This window comes from Protomyctophum parallelum (assembly GCF_964188405.1).
Source record: "Protomyctophum parallelum genome assembly, chromosome: 3".
NCBI lineage: Eukaryota > Metazoa > Chordata > Actinopteri > Myctophiformes > Myctophidae > Protomyctophum > Protomyctophum parallelum.
The window spans coordinates 49,317,672-49,333,626 of record NC_139698.1 but is presented as its reverse complement, the minus strand read 5'-3'; the positions used below and the strand labels follow the sequence as shown (position 1 = coordinate 49,333,626).

Genomic DNA, 15,955 nt, shown 5'->3' with positions numbered 1-15,955 from the left:
TCAACAGGACTCAAGAGGAATAAATAAAAGCAGTCAACGCAAACAAGACTCTAAACACTATATATATATATATATGTGTTTGCTATATAACATACGTTATATATATATATAATATGTTTCTAATTTCATCTAATTACAGTAAGGTAACTTGCGAAACAAATCAGTTTCACTACCTTAAACACTATTGTAACACACATACACACACATGCTACCATGCACACGTTTCCTCTCACTGAGAAGGACCGGCTACATAATGCACACAAAATATATAAACTGAACAGATAGATAAAACTAATAAATATTGCAAAAAGAAATGTTGGGAAACAGTGTGCGTCCAATTGCATTTGATCGTAAGAGAAAGTGCATTTCTGCTGTACTTTGGCTTTGGCATAGGATAGAAAAAAATACTTACTAATTTGCAGTAGCATTTTGGTATAGCTTAAAACTCGACCATGCCCCCTAAAGGGTTCAAATCAGGTATAACTTGGCATGCATACATATGAATTGTATGAATTTTCTCACATGCATATCTCCGGTGTGTGTATGTGTGTTATCACAGTCACTACAATTTTAATTAGGCAGCATCTTTCTCACAGCAAAATATTGCTCCATCTTTGGCACCTTTCTTCTCTTCTTAAATGTGTCTCCCACATAAAAAGGGGACATCTCTCATCTGTGTATTGCATGCATGCTTGCACGCATGTGCATACAGACACACACACACACACGCGCGCGCGCGCATGCGCACACACAGCTCCCATGTTTCATTAGTGAACCACTGCACTGCGGACTGAGCCCTCCCCCTCGGGCTGGCAGAGATGTCTTGCTGGGTTACGACCGGCTGCAGATTCAGCGAGAATCCAGGCATGGCATACGAGTGTTTGAGGAAACGGGGAAATCTATCCGGACAGTCAAACAGCGACTCTAGAACCTGCAGTGATCTGAATTGGGAAAGACGACAAAGCACTAAGTTGTAATAAAATAGCAAGTGCAAAACTCTTGCATTGGTCTGCAAGACTCTGCATGCATAACAAGCCATTGTTGTGGCATCTAAACCCTAATCTTATTTGACTGCAGAGGTTTGTGTTGGGACTCCAACAAGTTAACCAAAGAGGACGGCTATGCTAATTGTGAATCGCTCTGGATTAAGAGGGTCTACTAAATGCCTAAATTGTACAGTATTCTAGACACATATTCTGGTGAATACTAATTACACATGTCTAGATATGTGTTATAGCAGGTTTACATGATGTCTCACCTGGTGGTCAGCAGGGGTCGTGCTGGTCTCTCATTGCAAGTTGCCCCCCTCCAGGGAGAACTTGGAGAGTGCTTCCTGCAGTCTGTGGTGTGCCTCTTCAACAGTCTGAAACACGGATCAATAACACGTCTCTCAGTACCCTGGGACACATGTGCCAACCTCGATAGGCAGGCAGGCGCACACACACACACACACACACACACCCCCCATCTACCTTGCTTTAACAACGACACATACACAGACACCACCTGATACCCTTATCATCCCCTCTTGCCGTCTTTCTGACACATCCCATTGCAGGACGAGAACATAATGGCCATTGTCAGAGAAGTCCAATTTTAAAAGGCAATTTTCAGCAAGCCAGTAACAGCAGTGGTTAAGTGGTTTTCTTGTTCTTTACCTTCTCCTTTGTGGCATTTCTCGCAGTCCATCTGTTCCACAAAATATTGCCAGGCTCACATCTCACTCAAATCATCCCCTCGCCAATTGTCACTTATACAACATGAGCCCTATCTCGTCCCTATTTTGGGGCGAACATTCACCGAAGATAGCCGATCTACATGCCCAGAGTCGCAGCGTGTGAGTGTGATGCGTTGTGTGAGCTTGTAGATCAGCTAGAATCTGCCACGACATTTGGTGTAGGGCCGAAACAGAAACAGACTAAGTATAGCACCCTGGGAGACCCCTGTCAAAAAAGTATTTGGGGTCAAATGGTTAAGTCCTCCGCATCTTTTTCCACTCAGTACTTATCTCTCGTCATTCTGTTTGTCTTTACTGATACCTCACTAGAGTACATGCTCTCTTTTCCGCTTTTATCCCTCTCTTTTTACACTTATTTTCTGTCTTGGGGATTGCTTATTCACTGTTGTTTATTTAAGGGATGGGGGCTCTCACCTGAAGTCTTGTCAGTTGTTCCTCCAGACTCTGAAGCCTCTTGCGGACCTCTTCCATCCTCTCCTTGGACAACACCAGGGGAGCACTGATCCCACCGTCCTCCGTCCCATCTGCAATATCGTTCGCTCTTGCGCCGCTGTCACTGCTTTGCCTCTCTTCTGCAAAACAGACGGAATGTGAACGACTGACATAAAAAGCGTAACCTCAAAATAGCCCAGAATAATGAGTCTGTCTGGCTGAAGGAATATGTTTGTCCAAAATTGTATAAATAAGATCAGGTAATGGACGGTAAGATTCATAAAAAAATATATAATAAAAAAAAGGAACTTAAAGCAAGTTCATATTAGTTTTGGTATATGAAAAGATAATAATTATACAAATAAAATAAATATTAAGATAAGATGTGGTGTAACTCCCTGGATTCCAACCCTTGGATTTTCCCATGTGGGAAATCAAACATCTATGCTGCTCAAAGAAAGGAATCCCTTAATGTAACCTAGATTTGCACCCAGGACAGGTGGTAACATTGGGCGCTTGTGCAGGACTAGGTTTCCCGGGACAAATGGATGGGAGGGGAGGGATTTCCTCTTTGCCTGAGTGGTTGATATTTCATTTTGAATAACTTCTTACAACTGCAGTAACTGTTACCTGTTGACTGACTGCCATCTGTGTCTTGGTCTGTCCTCTCGGGTCCCTCCCTTCCATTCTCATCTAGTTGGATGTCCTCAGATAGGCTGATGCTGGTGACCAGTAGCCTTTTCAGCGACATGACTGTGGGGTTGGAGCAAGAGTCAGATTAGGTGGATGTGATCCTCAGCATCTGTCTTCATGAAATGGACAGAAAGAAAGATTGAAAGAAAGAAAGTTATAAAACGGTAACCTTCATCCAATGCGCAGTTGGCCACCTTCTCCTGGTCACTGTTGGTGTGGCCAATCAGGTCGAAGCCTTTTTCCGACAGGTAGTCGATTAGCAGATGACGGGTGTTGGTCGAATTGTCATCAGTCAGGCCATCCTTATCTCGATCTGCGGACAAGCAGCAGCTTTAAGGCAGGTTGTGGCCTTTAACCATGCATAGTAATAACACTGAATGTGGTTTGCAAATCGATAGTGCTCCGCTGATGAAATATGGGAACTCTCACTCACCACTGGTGCTCTTCAACCCTCCATTCTCAGTGGGACTCATAGGGACAGAGAGCCTGAGAGAGAAATAAAAGATTGAGAGATGAGAGAAAGGACATCAATTATTCCAAATATAAGGGACATAATGGTAGTATAGCCGGATTAGTTCATTTAGCGATCATCATTCATCATCATTTTCACATCAAGATAAATTAAAGACCACTGCTGCTGGTATGGAATGTCACTTTTAAGATATGACTTGATGATAACAGACTGGTCACTGGAGATGTTTGAGATGTGGGGAATTTGGCAAGTGATGAATGAGACCTTCCTCTCACCATAACGCACCACATTATTACACCACAACAGACTTACACTGAGGGACTTAATGGGGGTCCTCCAGGAGGCAGCGGCAACTTCTGGTGAAGTCCACTCTTCTTTAGTTCGTCCACCGCTTTCTTTATACAATCTGTCCAGCTACACGGACACACACACATACACATACACAGGAATACACGAAAAGTTGAGTACAATTCATCCTGAAGTTTTTATTTAATAACTTGCTAAAATGTATTGTGTATTGTTAAAATGTATTGCTTATTTGTTATGATCAATACCGGTATTACAAATCAGTAATTAATAAAAATAAAAAGTATACAGACTAGACAACATCCTCTGTCCTTGGTTTATAAATGGTAAATGTTGCATTTAATATATAGTGCTTTTATCCAAAGCAATAGTTTATTTACTATACTATTTAACAGACTTTAGCATACTTCCATTATAGATTAATTCAAGTTAGTATTTCTAAAAATAGAAAACATGTGAAAGAGAACATGGTCTACTGGCATTGGGCACACAACATTTGGCCCGAGTTGTGCAGCCGTTTAAAAGATTATCTCTGGACAATCACAATATGCACTGCCCCTCTTACAGTATAGACGGCTAGTCTCCTACAGTTCCAATACAAGTAAGACGCGCAAACGTCTTAGAATGAATTACATACTTTTTTTAAGGTTTTCTTTTTAAAGTTCTCTTTTTTGTGTTTTTTTAAGATTTTATTTTTGAGTTAAGTTTTTTGAAGTTAAGTGTTTTTAAAGTTTTTTTTGAAGTTAAGTTTTTTTTGTTGTGTTTTTATTAAGTTTTTAAGATTTTATTTTTAAGTTAAGTTTTTTGAAGTGTTTTTAAAGTTTTTTTTTAAGTTAAGTTTTTTTTAAGTTAAGTTGTGTGTGTGTGTGTGTGTGTGTGTGTGTGAGTGCGTGTGTGCGTGTGTGTGTTTTGTGTGATACAGCTGTGCCCTCTGGTGGCGGGCGGGTGGTGTCACAGCGGGACAGACACACACAGACACACAGACACACAGACATGATCTGCAGGGTCTCATAGTTAGTGCTCACTGAGTTCGCAAAAACAAGAAATGATCACATAGTGATATTTGTCAGGTGGTTCAATGATGGTTTTGTTGTGGCTTTCCTGATGTCCAGCTCATAACATTAGCAGCTGTTTTCGTTTCGAGGCTGCGGTTGTAAAGCTTGCTCGCTGCGGTGCGGAAATCAGTGTGGCATAGCTTAGGAGGCAGGCAATACACTCCCATTGGCTTAGGCAGCGTGTGGCATCCAATCAGGACTAGGCATTCAGTATGACTAGGTGGTGAGTATGACTAGGTCGTCTACATTTCATGAGCTTTCATTAGTCAGGTTTCACCTAGCCTCGGAAACCCAGATGTATTTATTTCCAGGGAGAAAAAAAAGGCAATACGGCATACAGTAGCGCAAACGTCGGTCTCTCTCTGCTGATTTCTGATCGTCTGCACCTTTGTTAAATTGACGCAGATATGCACACACATACACACTAGGGCTGACCCAAAAAAATCGATTAATCGATGTTCAATCGATACGCACGGGAATCGATTTTTAAACTTTGATTCGAATAGTCATTAAAAAAATAGCGGCCGCTTTTGGTCCGCGAGACGGCCCCATTTGGTCCGCGAGCCATGCTTGCGCCTCGCAGCACCTCGCAACGCCTCCTCTTTCCCCGTGTTAAAAACAAGGAAGCGCACCACAGCTCAGTGGACATTAAATATAGGCTACCATGTTTTATAAGTCATATAAAAACATTACTTACACCCAAATGAAAATATAAACTTCACAGATTATAGATCACATGGAATTATAACAATCTGTTGAGTATTGCCTGAATAATGCCACTATAAAATCTCAACTTTTATCGACGCACCATTGCGCTGAGAACCTTGTGGAGCCTGGCGGTGTAGGCTACATTATACTTGTGATTCCTTCTTGGATTCACATGGTGAGTGCGCGCACCGAAAATTCAAAGATCTGCAATCTCATGCGCTGCGTTGTGCATATTGGCTGAGTATAATGGCACGAATGAAACTAGGCCTATAGATTTATTTTGGCGATGCGGAGAATTGATTTTGCCGTTGCCAGCGATATATATTTTTTATTCTTGTCTGAAGACTGGCCTGTTCCATCACTGTGAACTCCCATGCAGCAGAGCAGCTCCTACAGACCCAGACCAAAACACCTTTTCTCTTTGGCATTTAATTGCACCTGATCGTATTATTGTAATTATGTAGCCTATTTGCCTGTGTTTTTTCTTTTAATTATGTTTTTTTTTGTGCGCCGATGGTGATGCTCCACTTGTTTCAGCCTGTAGGCCTACAGCACTTTGGTCAGCTTTTATTGTTTTAAATGTGCTATATAAATAAAGTTTGATTTAGGCCTATATTGGAGCAGGTGCTGGCAAATAACTAATTACTGTAATGTCATGCAGTGAAGTTGCGCAAATGTCCACTCAATTAGCAAGCGGAGCTGCTCTCATGCGCTCTGCACTGTCTGCAGCACAATTACTGCAGATCTCTTCTTAAAGTTTACTTATTATGGTTTACTTTCAACCATAAACCATAATATGATTGACAAACCTTGGATTATAATTCTTCATCGACCAACAGCGCATGCAGCATGACTATGAGGTAATTTAACTATGTGGGATTTCTCCATCGGCATCGCATGTCGATAAAAATGGGATTTCACTAGTGGCATTATTCAGGCAATACTCAACAGATTGTTATAATTCCAAGTGATCTATAATCTGTGCAGTTTATATATTTTTTCCCATACGCACACTCACAGTCACATTAACTTTATGATCAATCAAATTAACCGTGGTTGATTTTATTTCTGACAAGTGTCAGGCTTGAAGAGTTCATTTCCCCCCCCCCCCCGTTGGGTTTCGAAGCGTCGAAGATCGAAACAAATTTATATCGAAGCGTCGATCATCAAAAACGTAATCGAAGGTCAGCCCTAATACACACACACACACACACACACTCTCTCTGTCGCTCTAATGAATTAGTCTCTGTCTCATGTCCTGCAGCTGTGTCTAGTTTCTCCCGGCGGATCCTGCCGGGAGCTGCCTATGCCATAGAAAGCATAGGTGAGTTCCAGTCTAGGTTTGACCTGACAAAAAGGCTATATAAGATTTTGAACATGAAGTGGAGCATCAGACCCTAATGCTACTCCTCTTTCACACTCACCCCTTCATCTCCTGTATAGACTGGGCCACCAGCTCGTAGATCTGAGCACCGCTCTCCCAGGTGAAGATCACGTAGAAGGCCTTACGATCTGACAGATACACAGAGGACAAATTGGTCTAGTGTATATAGTGCGTGCGTGCGCGTGTGTGCGTGTGTGTGAGGAAGACAGAGTATTGCATTCTATAGTGGTAAAACCATTAATCAAACAATCGATAAATCAGTATCATAATATGAAAATCTTTTAAATGTTATACATGCAGCATACAGTATTATGTATGTCTTATCACATACCTTTGCGTTGTTTTACTGTTATTTTGTGGTCTAAATTAAATGCACTGACTAGAATCAACAACTGCAGATTAATCTGAAAATTGTTAGTTGCACCCTACTGTGTGTCAGTGTTGTCTATACGTGCGTGTTGTGGGTCTGTGCTGTGTGTGTGTGTGTGTGTGTGTGTCTACATGCAGGTCTGTGCTATGTATGTGTCTATAGATGTGGGTGTGTGCGCCTATATGTGTGGGTTTGTGCTCTGTACGAGTGTGCAGAGCATGTGCTGTGTATGTGTCTGGATATATGGCCCCCTACTCTGCGTTTGTGTCTATGTGTGCGCGTCCCACCTGTGGCTACTTCTCTCAGGAAGACAGAGTCCAGCTTGATGATGGGGCTGAGCATCTGTCTGCCACCCTCCTGCACTGCAATGTTACTTTTACTCTGACACTTCAGCACCATCTTGTCATCCTGCCTCTGCAGTAGCACCAGGAGGTCTCCCAACAAGACACACTGCACCTCTGGGGTGAGGAGGCAGGTGGGCGGAGAGATTGAGAGAGAGAGAGTGAGAAGGGGAGGAGAGAAGAGGATTAAAACCATTGTATTATTTATTTTTTCCTTCCGTTTTTCTCTTTTCTTTTTTCTAATGCCATCATTAATAAATGCCTCTTGGCATTCTCACTGAAGCCATTTCCAAATGATCCAGAATTCTGCAGTATGCCTGGCCTTCAACCTCCCAAAATGTTTATGTCTTGTTATGTTTAAACTTTCCCCTTCCTTTGGCTTCTGGTTGCTGCCCGTACCCAGTACAGTGAAGCAATTGACTAACTAACACTTATTCAGCAGTGCCACTCTGAAACGACAGGGGTTATAGCTGATCGTGTTAATCATAACACCCAAAAGGAAACGTTTTAAACTCGTTTCTGGCTCATTCATATATCGTTGCTGTCGGGTGTAAACCATGTACCATACATAAAACCATGTACCAAACATAGACTGTAAAAAATATGGACAAAGCGTTCCCCGGGTCTAACATGGACGTAAACTGAAGCCTCTTATTCCTGCACTGTAAGTCGCCATCTTTCTAGATCCGTTTGGGCCCAGCTGGCCATTGGCTGGCTCCGTTTGGGCCCAGCTGGCCATTGGCTGCCCAGACAACGAGGCGGGACTTCCCCCCTTCTCCGTTGGTTTTTATTTTGACTCGAGTGGGTGGGGACTCCCGATCATAGACTGTAACGGTAGCCACGCCCCTCAGAAGATACGCAACTTTATGGTCATTTATTTTATAAATGGGACCATAATTTTCCAAAAAGAATATTATGACATTAGAAATGAGACATTAAACTAGTGACTGGAAGCAGAAAGTATTCATGACCATGTTTATTAAGGTAATACAGTCTAGGTGAAGTTGGGCCCAAATACATGGACTTCTATGGGTTTTTTTGGGTCCAGTGACAGCGCCACAACATTATATGAACTTTCAGGAGTTTCAGGCTTCACAAAATATCTGTCTGACTGCCCCCCTGGTACCAAACCATAAACCATGTCCAAAACAGCTCCTTTTATATTATCATTACCTAATCTTGGATCCGATCTAAGGTCTAGGAAGGAACAATATATGAATGGATGCTGGGTGGATAATAAAATAATACTTACATTATAATATAGTATTATAATACGGCAAGATTACCTATAGCCTTCTCCTTGGTGACTCTCCACGTAAGCGGACCTTCATAGATCATCTTCTTTTGGGTCAGGTCAATGTTCTGACAACACAGAGATAAAACGAGCAGAATGGGGATGAATGACAGGAGCACACACACACAATGAGAACGTCACAACTGAAAATGAGCCTCTGATAGGAAGAGATAACGCTGTAAGGAAACAAAAAGGGTTGTGGACCTTTTGTGATCCTTCGATGTTTTCTGTCTTTCCTGACACAATTTTTGTCTAAAGTCAGGGAGTGTCCTTAAAGTTGACTTAAAACATAACATATGGAAATAAAAACATGCATGCCACAACTGATAAGCCAGTGCTTGATCAAGCGACACTGTCCAGAATCTTACCTTGTATTCTGTATATAGTTCATTACTGGGTCTGAGACCTGATGTGTCCAATCTACGATGGTAATCCTTGAGAGTCTGAGGAGAGGAAAGAGGAAAGTTAGAAACTGTTAAATAATACAACAAGGATAACTTAAGAAGCCACAATATCAATAGCCTGGTTAATAAACCAGACCGAATCAGCCGTTGGCAAAAATAAATTGCCTGCCGGCGGATTACGGTCTGGAGAGGCTCAATTGTACGCCCATTTCCTACACCAGAGAAATGGGGCGGCCAATCGGGACACGGTATGCAATATGGGCGGGCTTTGGTGAAGTGACTTTCAATGCTTGAGACCTTTGACTGACAGTAGCTCTGACCAATTGCGTCAAAGAGAAAATGTTTCAACCCGCCCCCCTGGAAATGAAATCCAAGCTGAGCCTCCCCAGACTAATATCCTGCGGTCCGTGCGATATTAGTCTGGTTTATTAACCAGGCTACAATATCAATGCACTGGACTCCATTCTGCATCCTAAAAATACTCTGATAAATTTTCATCCCAAGAGTGGACAGTAATGTGACTAATGTCTTAAGTTATAAACAATAGAAACTGAATATATCCAGAGATGAGAAGCTTGAAAAGAGAGAGCCGTTTCCTGACTATTCTTAGATAATCAGGAGCCATTTTATTATCAACGATACATTTTTCTTTTACATTTTTTTCCCGTATTTTCCTATATATATCGAATCTATTGATGAGATCCAATATTTGAACTTCTAACTTTATCAGCTGATGACAGACGTCAGGCTAAATAGATATGTATCCTAAATTAGTTAGTAAAACAAAGTTACATCTGTCAGATGATCTAAACGAGGAGACGGCAGTGCCAAATAAACCAATATAACTTTCTAGGTGATCTAAGAGAATGTTGTGATAAATTGTGTTGAAAGTTGCACTGAGGTCTAAAGAGCGCCGGTATTGAAACTGAGCCAGAGCCCGAGGCAAGTAGTAATTATTTTACTACCCTTGTAGCAGAGCCGTTTCTGTGATGTGGAATTTTCTGAACCCGGATTGATGAGGTGCATACAGATTATTGAATTTAAGGTGATCAATGAGTTGCTGAGTCGCTGCTTTTTCGGGAGTTTTGAAAAGAATGGCACATTTGTGATTGATCTGTAGTTGCTGATGAAATTGTGTTCCAGGGTATGCTTCTTTGGTGCTGAATCACTGTGCGGTCGTTGTGTCGAGTCATCTGCTGCACGTCAGTGTTAATGTTGACAGCACATATTGATTTAGTTTAGTCATAGTCTTTTGAATAAAATTCCATTTAGTTTGAGTCATATTTTAGTCATCTGAAAAGTTTTAGGCCAAGTCTACTAAATGTAAACTTGATTTTGTCCACAAAAAAGGTTGGCAGGCCTTGGTTGCGACGTATGACTGATTTTACTCTTGGTTGTATGCTGGAAATAGCCGATCTACAAGCACTCAACGCGAGATCTGTTATCTTCGTTTACTGCGTTATGGATTTTTTTGTAGTTTTTTTACCTATGATATTGAATCTTGCAACACCCGAGCGCAACCAAACACAAAAGTTTTACTGGATCTCTTCTCCACTAGTCCCTCCCTAACATTTTAGTCAAATGTTTTATTTGTTGACAAAATTGTCAACACATTCAATATTAGTTATTTAGTTTTCGTCAGTGAAAAAAAGGTAGTTTAACATTTTTCGTCATAGTTTTAGTCGGCGAAATGAACAGTGCTGTTCTCATGGTGTCTCACCAGCAGGTTCTCCATGACCTTGACCTCCTCATTGACGTGGTTGAGGATCTTCCTGCAGAACTCTGCACTCTGCTGAACGCTCTCCTTCTCACCCTGGTCCTCTGTGTGGGAGACGCAACACACAGACACACAAGTTGAAGCTGCGTTAACCACAGGACATAGGCGGCGGGTGCGTTTTACCTTTGGGTAGGCTATAGAATTGCGTTGGGGGGGGGGGGGACTCTTTCGCTCGGCCGCCGCCGCGGATTTATTTATTTCCCAGATGGTCTAAAAATGAGTTATTTAGCATACTTTTACCAATGAATTAGCCTATACACAGACAACGACTTTTGGACGTCTTTTTCTCAAGTCTCGAGTCAGTCAGTCAGTGTAGATTACCCGGCGGTGTTGCTGCCCCTCCGAGAGTCGCGGCTCATGGCTCTTGAAAGACGGCACAGAGACAGCAGTCACTCCGCTGAACGTGTCAGTGTTGCTGCAGTGGTGTGAACTGTGAACCGTGCGGACATTGACTGGTGGTGCTGAGTTCTGACAGCCACTCACTCTTGCTGTTTCCCAAAACAAACCAGCGCGCGCTACTCTTTGCTACAAAGCGACTGGAAGGACGAGGTTTACAGACATACCAATAGTAGTCAATCATATGCTGATTAGGCCAGTTGCTGTATAATGTAGTATAGCCTATCCGATCAGCGATCACCAGGGGGCAGCGACAACACACACACACGCACACACAATAGCCTTCTATAATGCTGCGCACATATATTATATATATTTAAAAAAATACCCAGCATAATTTTTGGGAAGGCTAAGCCTTCCCTAGCCTTACGCACCCTCCGCCTATGCCACAGGAGCCATGGCATCCCTGTAGAGTAGCTCTTTTTTTGATTATTCCACTTGAAAAGTATTAGCATGCACAGTACCGCCGCTATGGCATACGCACAAGAAGTGTGTTGCTTAGGGCAACGCACCGAAGGGTGCAACAAAATGTGCCAAAAAGTGCCAAGCCAATCCTCATAATCGATTGAGGAATGAATCGTTATTAATCAAAATTTAAGCGAGTGCCCGTGTGTGCGTCCTTGAGTTGCATGCATGCTGCTCAGGGCTGAGGCAGCCCCTCTTCCCCGCCCGGTCTAGAAGTGAGTTTAAGTGTTAATTAGCACCAACATTAGGACACATCAAAGTTATCAAACGGTGAAAGTAGCCGATCTGCATGAGGAAAAGGCAGCGCTCTCGTTTCCTCGTGCAGAAACATAGTAGGGCAACCAAATGGTCAGCGAAGTCCCTGAGCATGCAGACACACATGGTCCCACCTGTGCTCTTGGCGATGTTCTCAAGCAGCAGGGGGTACTTGGTCAGTCTCTGCATCTCTATGGGAATGATGTCCTTTAGCTGCAACCTGCGGCACTGGGGTTTGCTCTCTGCCTCCTAGCGCACGCACACACACAATCAGAATGAATGCATGTGAGACAGATCGAGATAACTAATCTACTCTATGTTAACTTATTTCTATCATTATCATGGTCTAAGGGGGTTTATTGTCACAGTTTGTAGATGCAGTATAGGCGTTGAAATTCTTGTACTTAAAGCTTCTCAACAGAGTCATTTAAATATAAAGGCCTGTAAAATAGTTCTGCATGTCTTTTGAGTTTAGAACTATAGCACACATTGTGTGTGTGTTTAGCTTGCATGCATCTCTTGTTGCGTTTTCACTTCCCTGTGTGTGTGTGTGTGTGTGTGTGTGTGTGTGTGTGTGTGTGTGTGTGTGTGTGTGTGTGTGTGTGTGTGTGTGTGTGTGTGTGTGTGTGTGTGTGTGTGCATGTTCGTGAGTGTGTATGAGAGACTTTGATGAAGGTATTTTGGAAAACAACTGGGTGTGTTTGTATATGTAATGTACATTATGTCTGCTAACCAATATGAAAGAGTTGCAGCGTGCATCTTTCTTCCGATTGCTCTTGATCTGGTCTAGCGCCCAAGACTGGTGGCTGCAAAACCGAGCAGTCAGTTTCTGGAACCACTCCCCCTCTGTACCGCCAAACTGAGAACAGAACAGAACACACAGGAATACTCATTAGGTTTGGAACAACATGACAGGATTATAGTTGGGATTATAATTGCTACTGCCATGCAGCCTGGGCTGCTTTATCATATGCTACTGCTGCAGATATGGAAATATTATGATACATTCAGACCGGTATACAATTACCTTACCAAACAGCTCACTTTACAATAGACTAGATGGAGCTAATACAACTGGGATTGGGATCTGTATTACCATGTGAAATTGCTTTCAGTAATAACTTCAGTCCACACACACACACACACACACACACACACAATAGAGAGGGACTCACTCTGTTGAGCAGGGTGGTGCCAATGGATTTGACGATGAAATTGTCCTCCACGCGCAGTTTCTTCAGATTCTCATAGAAGGCATCTGGATTCACAATTGATTGAATACTTCATTAGTCAGAAATGTAAATGGCACATGGTACAGTCAGACATTAATGCTAAAGGGATAACACAAAAAAAGACCTGGGTCCATTGTGGCCCTATGTATTCAATTCATTGTAGTATAGAAAATGAACACAATAATACATATTTGTCATCAACAAATACAAAACACTATCTATACAAAGGAGAAACCGGCAGCATTGAATGACACCTCCTTTCGATGGAAATGTACATTTACCTCCCGTTGTGGTCTCCTTTTTCAGGCCAATTTTGGTGGCATTGTAGCAGAAATCATGTATCATGTATGTTCTAAATTTGGTTAGAACCAACTCATGGACTGTTGTGGCTGTGGGACGTGGGTGTCACTCATTGAGGGTACTGTCCCTTAAATAATCTTGAATACCATTTTTATTTGCTTAACTTATCTTGTGTTGATTTTATTTCTATGAAAGGCAGACAACGTGCTTAACATTAATGTTAACATTACTTAGTTATAATAATCCATCTATCGCTCCCTGTATCACACCCCTATACCATTTTCTTACGTTTTAATTATGTTACTATTTATTTCCTCTCGCCATTTAACAGATGCATAATAGAGACAATGAATGTAACGATATAATACAAACAAAAACAACAGACATATAAGTAGTGCATGTAGGGATAGAGGTACAGTATGTGCTCACAGTGCATGTCTATAATCTCGTCCAGGTTGGGGAAGATGGTGGCCAGTTCGGTGACCGTGAAGATTTCCTCCCTCTCCATGGGCTTGGAGAACACCGTCTGCATGACAGTCAGCATGCGCACGTGGGCGTGCTCTGTTGCAAACAACTCTGAAAGAGCATCAGGAGGTAAGAGGAGAGTCAGTCAGTCTTTGGCCTTGTGTTTCAGTTCATCTGAGGTGATGTTTGCATCAGGGAGGCTCTTTGGGTCTCTTATCACACCTGCATAGATTCAATTACTTTTTATCATTTCACAGCAGTTTTTTTCCCCTTTCATTTTGGTTATTTTATTGTGCAAAAAAATGAAGTGGCAAAGTGAAAGACCTTATAAAAACATAATAAATCTTCTGTTTTCGGACGTGACAGCCTCTTTAAAGGAGAATTCCATGCTAGAATGCTTTCTTATCTTTCTTTGTAGTCGTTACGTCCCCACCAAAGAGGTCCAGGTGTTATTTTGTGCAAAAACTCCTTATTGGCTATTTTCCCTACCATAAGCCCTAAATTAATTGCATTGCATGGAATGGGAATTGAATGGGGCTATGGGGTGTTATGCTAATTTGCTTATTTCCATCGAAAGAAGTAGTAAAGTGTGCCGCTTGGGATATTATTTACATTATGAAGAGAGGATATATACAAAGAAATTCGAATTTTGAGCGATGGAAATAAGCGAATTAGCACAACACCCCATAGCCCCATTCAATTCCCATTCAATTAAATGCAATTCATTGAGGGCTTATGGTAGTGGAAATAGCCAATAAGGAGCTTTTGCACAAAATAACACCTGGACCTCTTTGGTGGGGACGTAACAACTACAAAGAAAGGTAAGAAAGCCTTTTAGTATGGAATTCTCCTTTAAGTGACTGCATTCACATTCTGCCCTAATCCTATGTGTAACATTGGAACAAAATGAAATTGTCAGATAATGACAAGAATTAACATAATTATTATTTCTATGGATACAGGGTGCCATGCAGAATCGATTCAGCATCAAATCAACGTGTTACAGTCTGGAGGATTGATCACTTCCTCTTCCGTATTTGACAAGAAAACATAGCGTTGCTATAGTGAGTTCAGATCGCATATTCGCAGCTAGATGAAACAGTTTGAAGTCCTTGGATGACGTGTTGCTTGCCCAAAATAACCACATGCTACAAGTTAACTTACAAGTTCACAATTAAGTCTGGCCCCTCTCAATAGCACTGACTTATGACAGAGCATTAAGCATTACAATGTTGCAGAGAACATTTGCAGCCGTCTGAATTCATTAGATCTGTGATCTGAATCTGTGATCTGAATCAAGCTCATATCGCGCCACCGAGTGGCGCGATACGAGCTTGTAGGTCTGCTATTTTTTTTAAATCGAAGAACGACTGACATAGAAACATAGCTTTTTCAGAAAACTGTCAGGATGTAGAAGACGTTTATAGAATCTGATCTCAGGTCAGAATGGGCTAGTAACTATCTGCTATCCTGCCAGATAGCAGATAGTTGGTTTTAGATTCATGTCCACCTCCTTACCGTTGATGACCTCCTGTCTTTTGGTCTCCTTCTTGCCCAGGCTGCCCAGCGTCTCGGGGGAGGCCGACTCCCTCCAGTTGGGTGGGTCCCGTTCCAGCTCCAGGAGTCGGGGGTCCATCTCCTCCAGCTGCGGTGGGGGACTGGTGGGGGAGGCTCCAGCAACCTCCGTAACAAAGAGCGGCCCGTCCATGCTGAGGACAGAAGAGGGGCAGGGTGGACAAGTTAGGAATAACGCAAGGGCTGTGAAAGTGATCTTGGCATGATGTACAAGTTCAAATATTGTTGATCATCCTTATCTGTTGCTTCTGGGCTCTGAAATCAAAGATTCTGCCAATGTGCGGGGGGGGGGG

The 15,955-nt window shown here is 42.3% G+C and overlaps 1 protein-coding gene across 6 annotated transcripts in view; it reads right to left on the bottom strand.

Annotated features, from left to right (window-relative positions):
• The window catches only part of arhgef1 (Rho guanine nucleotide exchange factor (GEF) 1), a 56,379-nt gene continuing 40,424 nt past the window's right edge, over window positions 1–15,955 (bottom strand). For all 6 annotated transcript variants that reach the window (XM_083761160.1, XM_083761158.1, XM_083761159.1 and 3 more), the window contains 17 exons: window positions 15,606–15,796; window positions 14,052–14,198; window positions 13,266–13,348; window positions 12,824–12,949; window positions 12,225–12,339; window positions 10,918–11,018; window positions 9,162–9,236; window positions 8,786–8,861; window positions 7,446–7,616; window positions 6,829–6,916; window positions 3,648–3,749; window positions 3,297–3,349; window positions 3,033–3,176; window positions 2,801–2,923; window positions 2,153–2,310; window positions 1,259–1,363; window positions 1–941 (listed from right to left, as the gene is read on the bottom strand). In XM_083761160.1, the coding sequence (XP_083617286.1) occupies window positions 1,289–1,363; window positions 2,153–2,310; window positions 2,801–2,923; window positions 3,033–3,176; window positions 3,297–3,349; window positions 3,648–3,749; window positions 6,829–6,916; window positions 7,446–7,616; window positions 8,786–8,861; window positions 9,162–9,236; window positions 10,918–11,018; window positions 12,225–12,339; window positions 12,824–12,949; window positions 13,266–13,348; window positions 14,052–14,198; window positions 15,606–15,796 (1,828 nt within the window). In that variant the 3' untranslated portion in view covers window positions 1–941; window positions 1,259–1,288. The remainder of the gene's footprint in view (window positions 942–1,258; window positions 1,364–2,152; window positions 2,311–2,800; window positions 2,924–3,032; window positions 3,177–3,296; window positions 3,350–3,647; window positions 3,750–6,828; window positions 6,917–7,445; window positions 7,617–8,785; window positions 8,862–9,161; window positions 9,237–10,917; window positions 11,019–12,224; window positions 12,340–12,823; window positions 12,950–13,265; window positions 13,349–14,051; window positions 14,199–15,605; window positions 15,797–15,955) is intronic.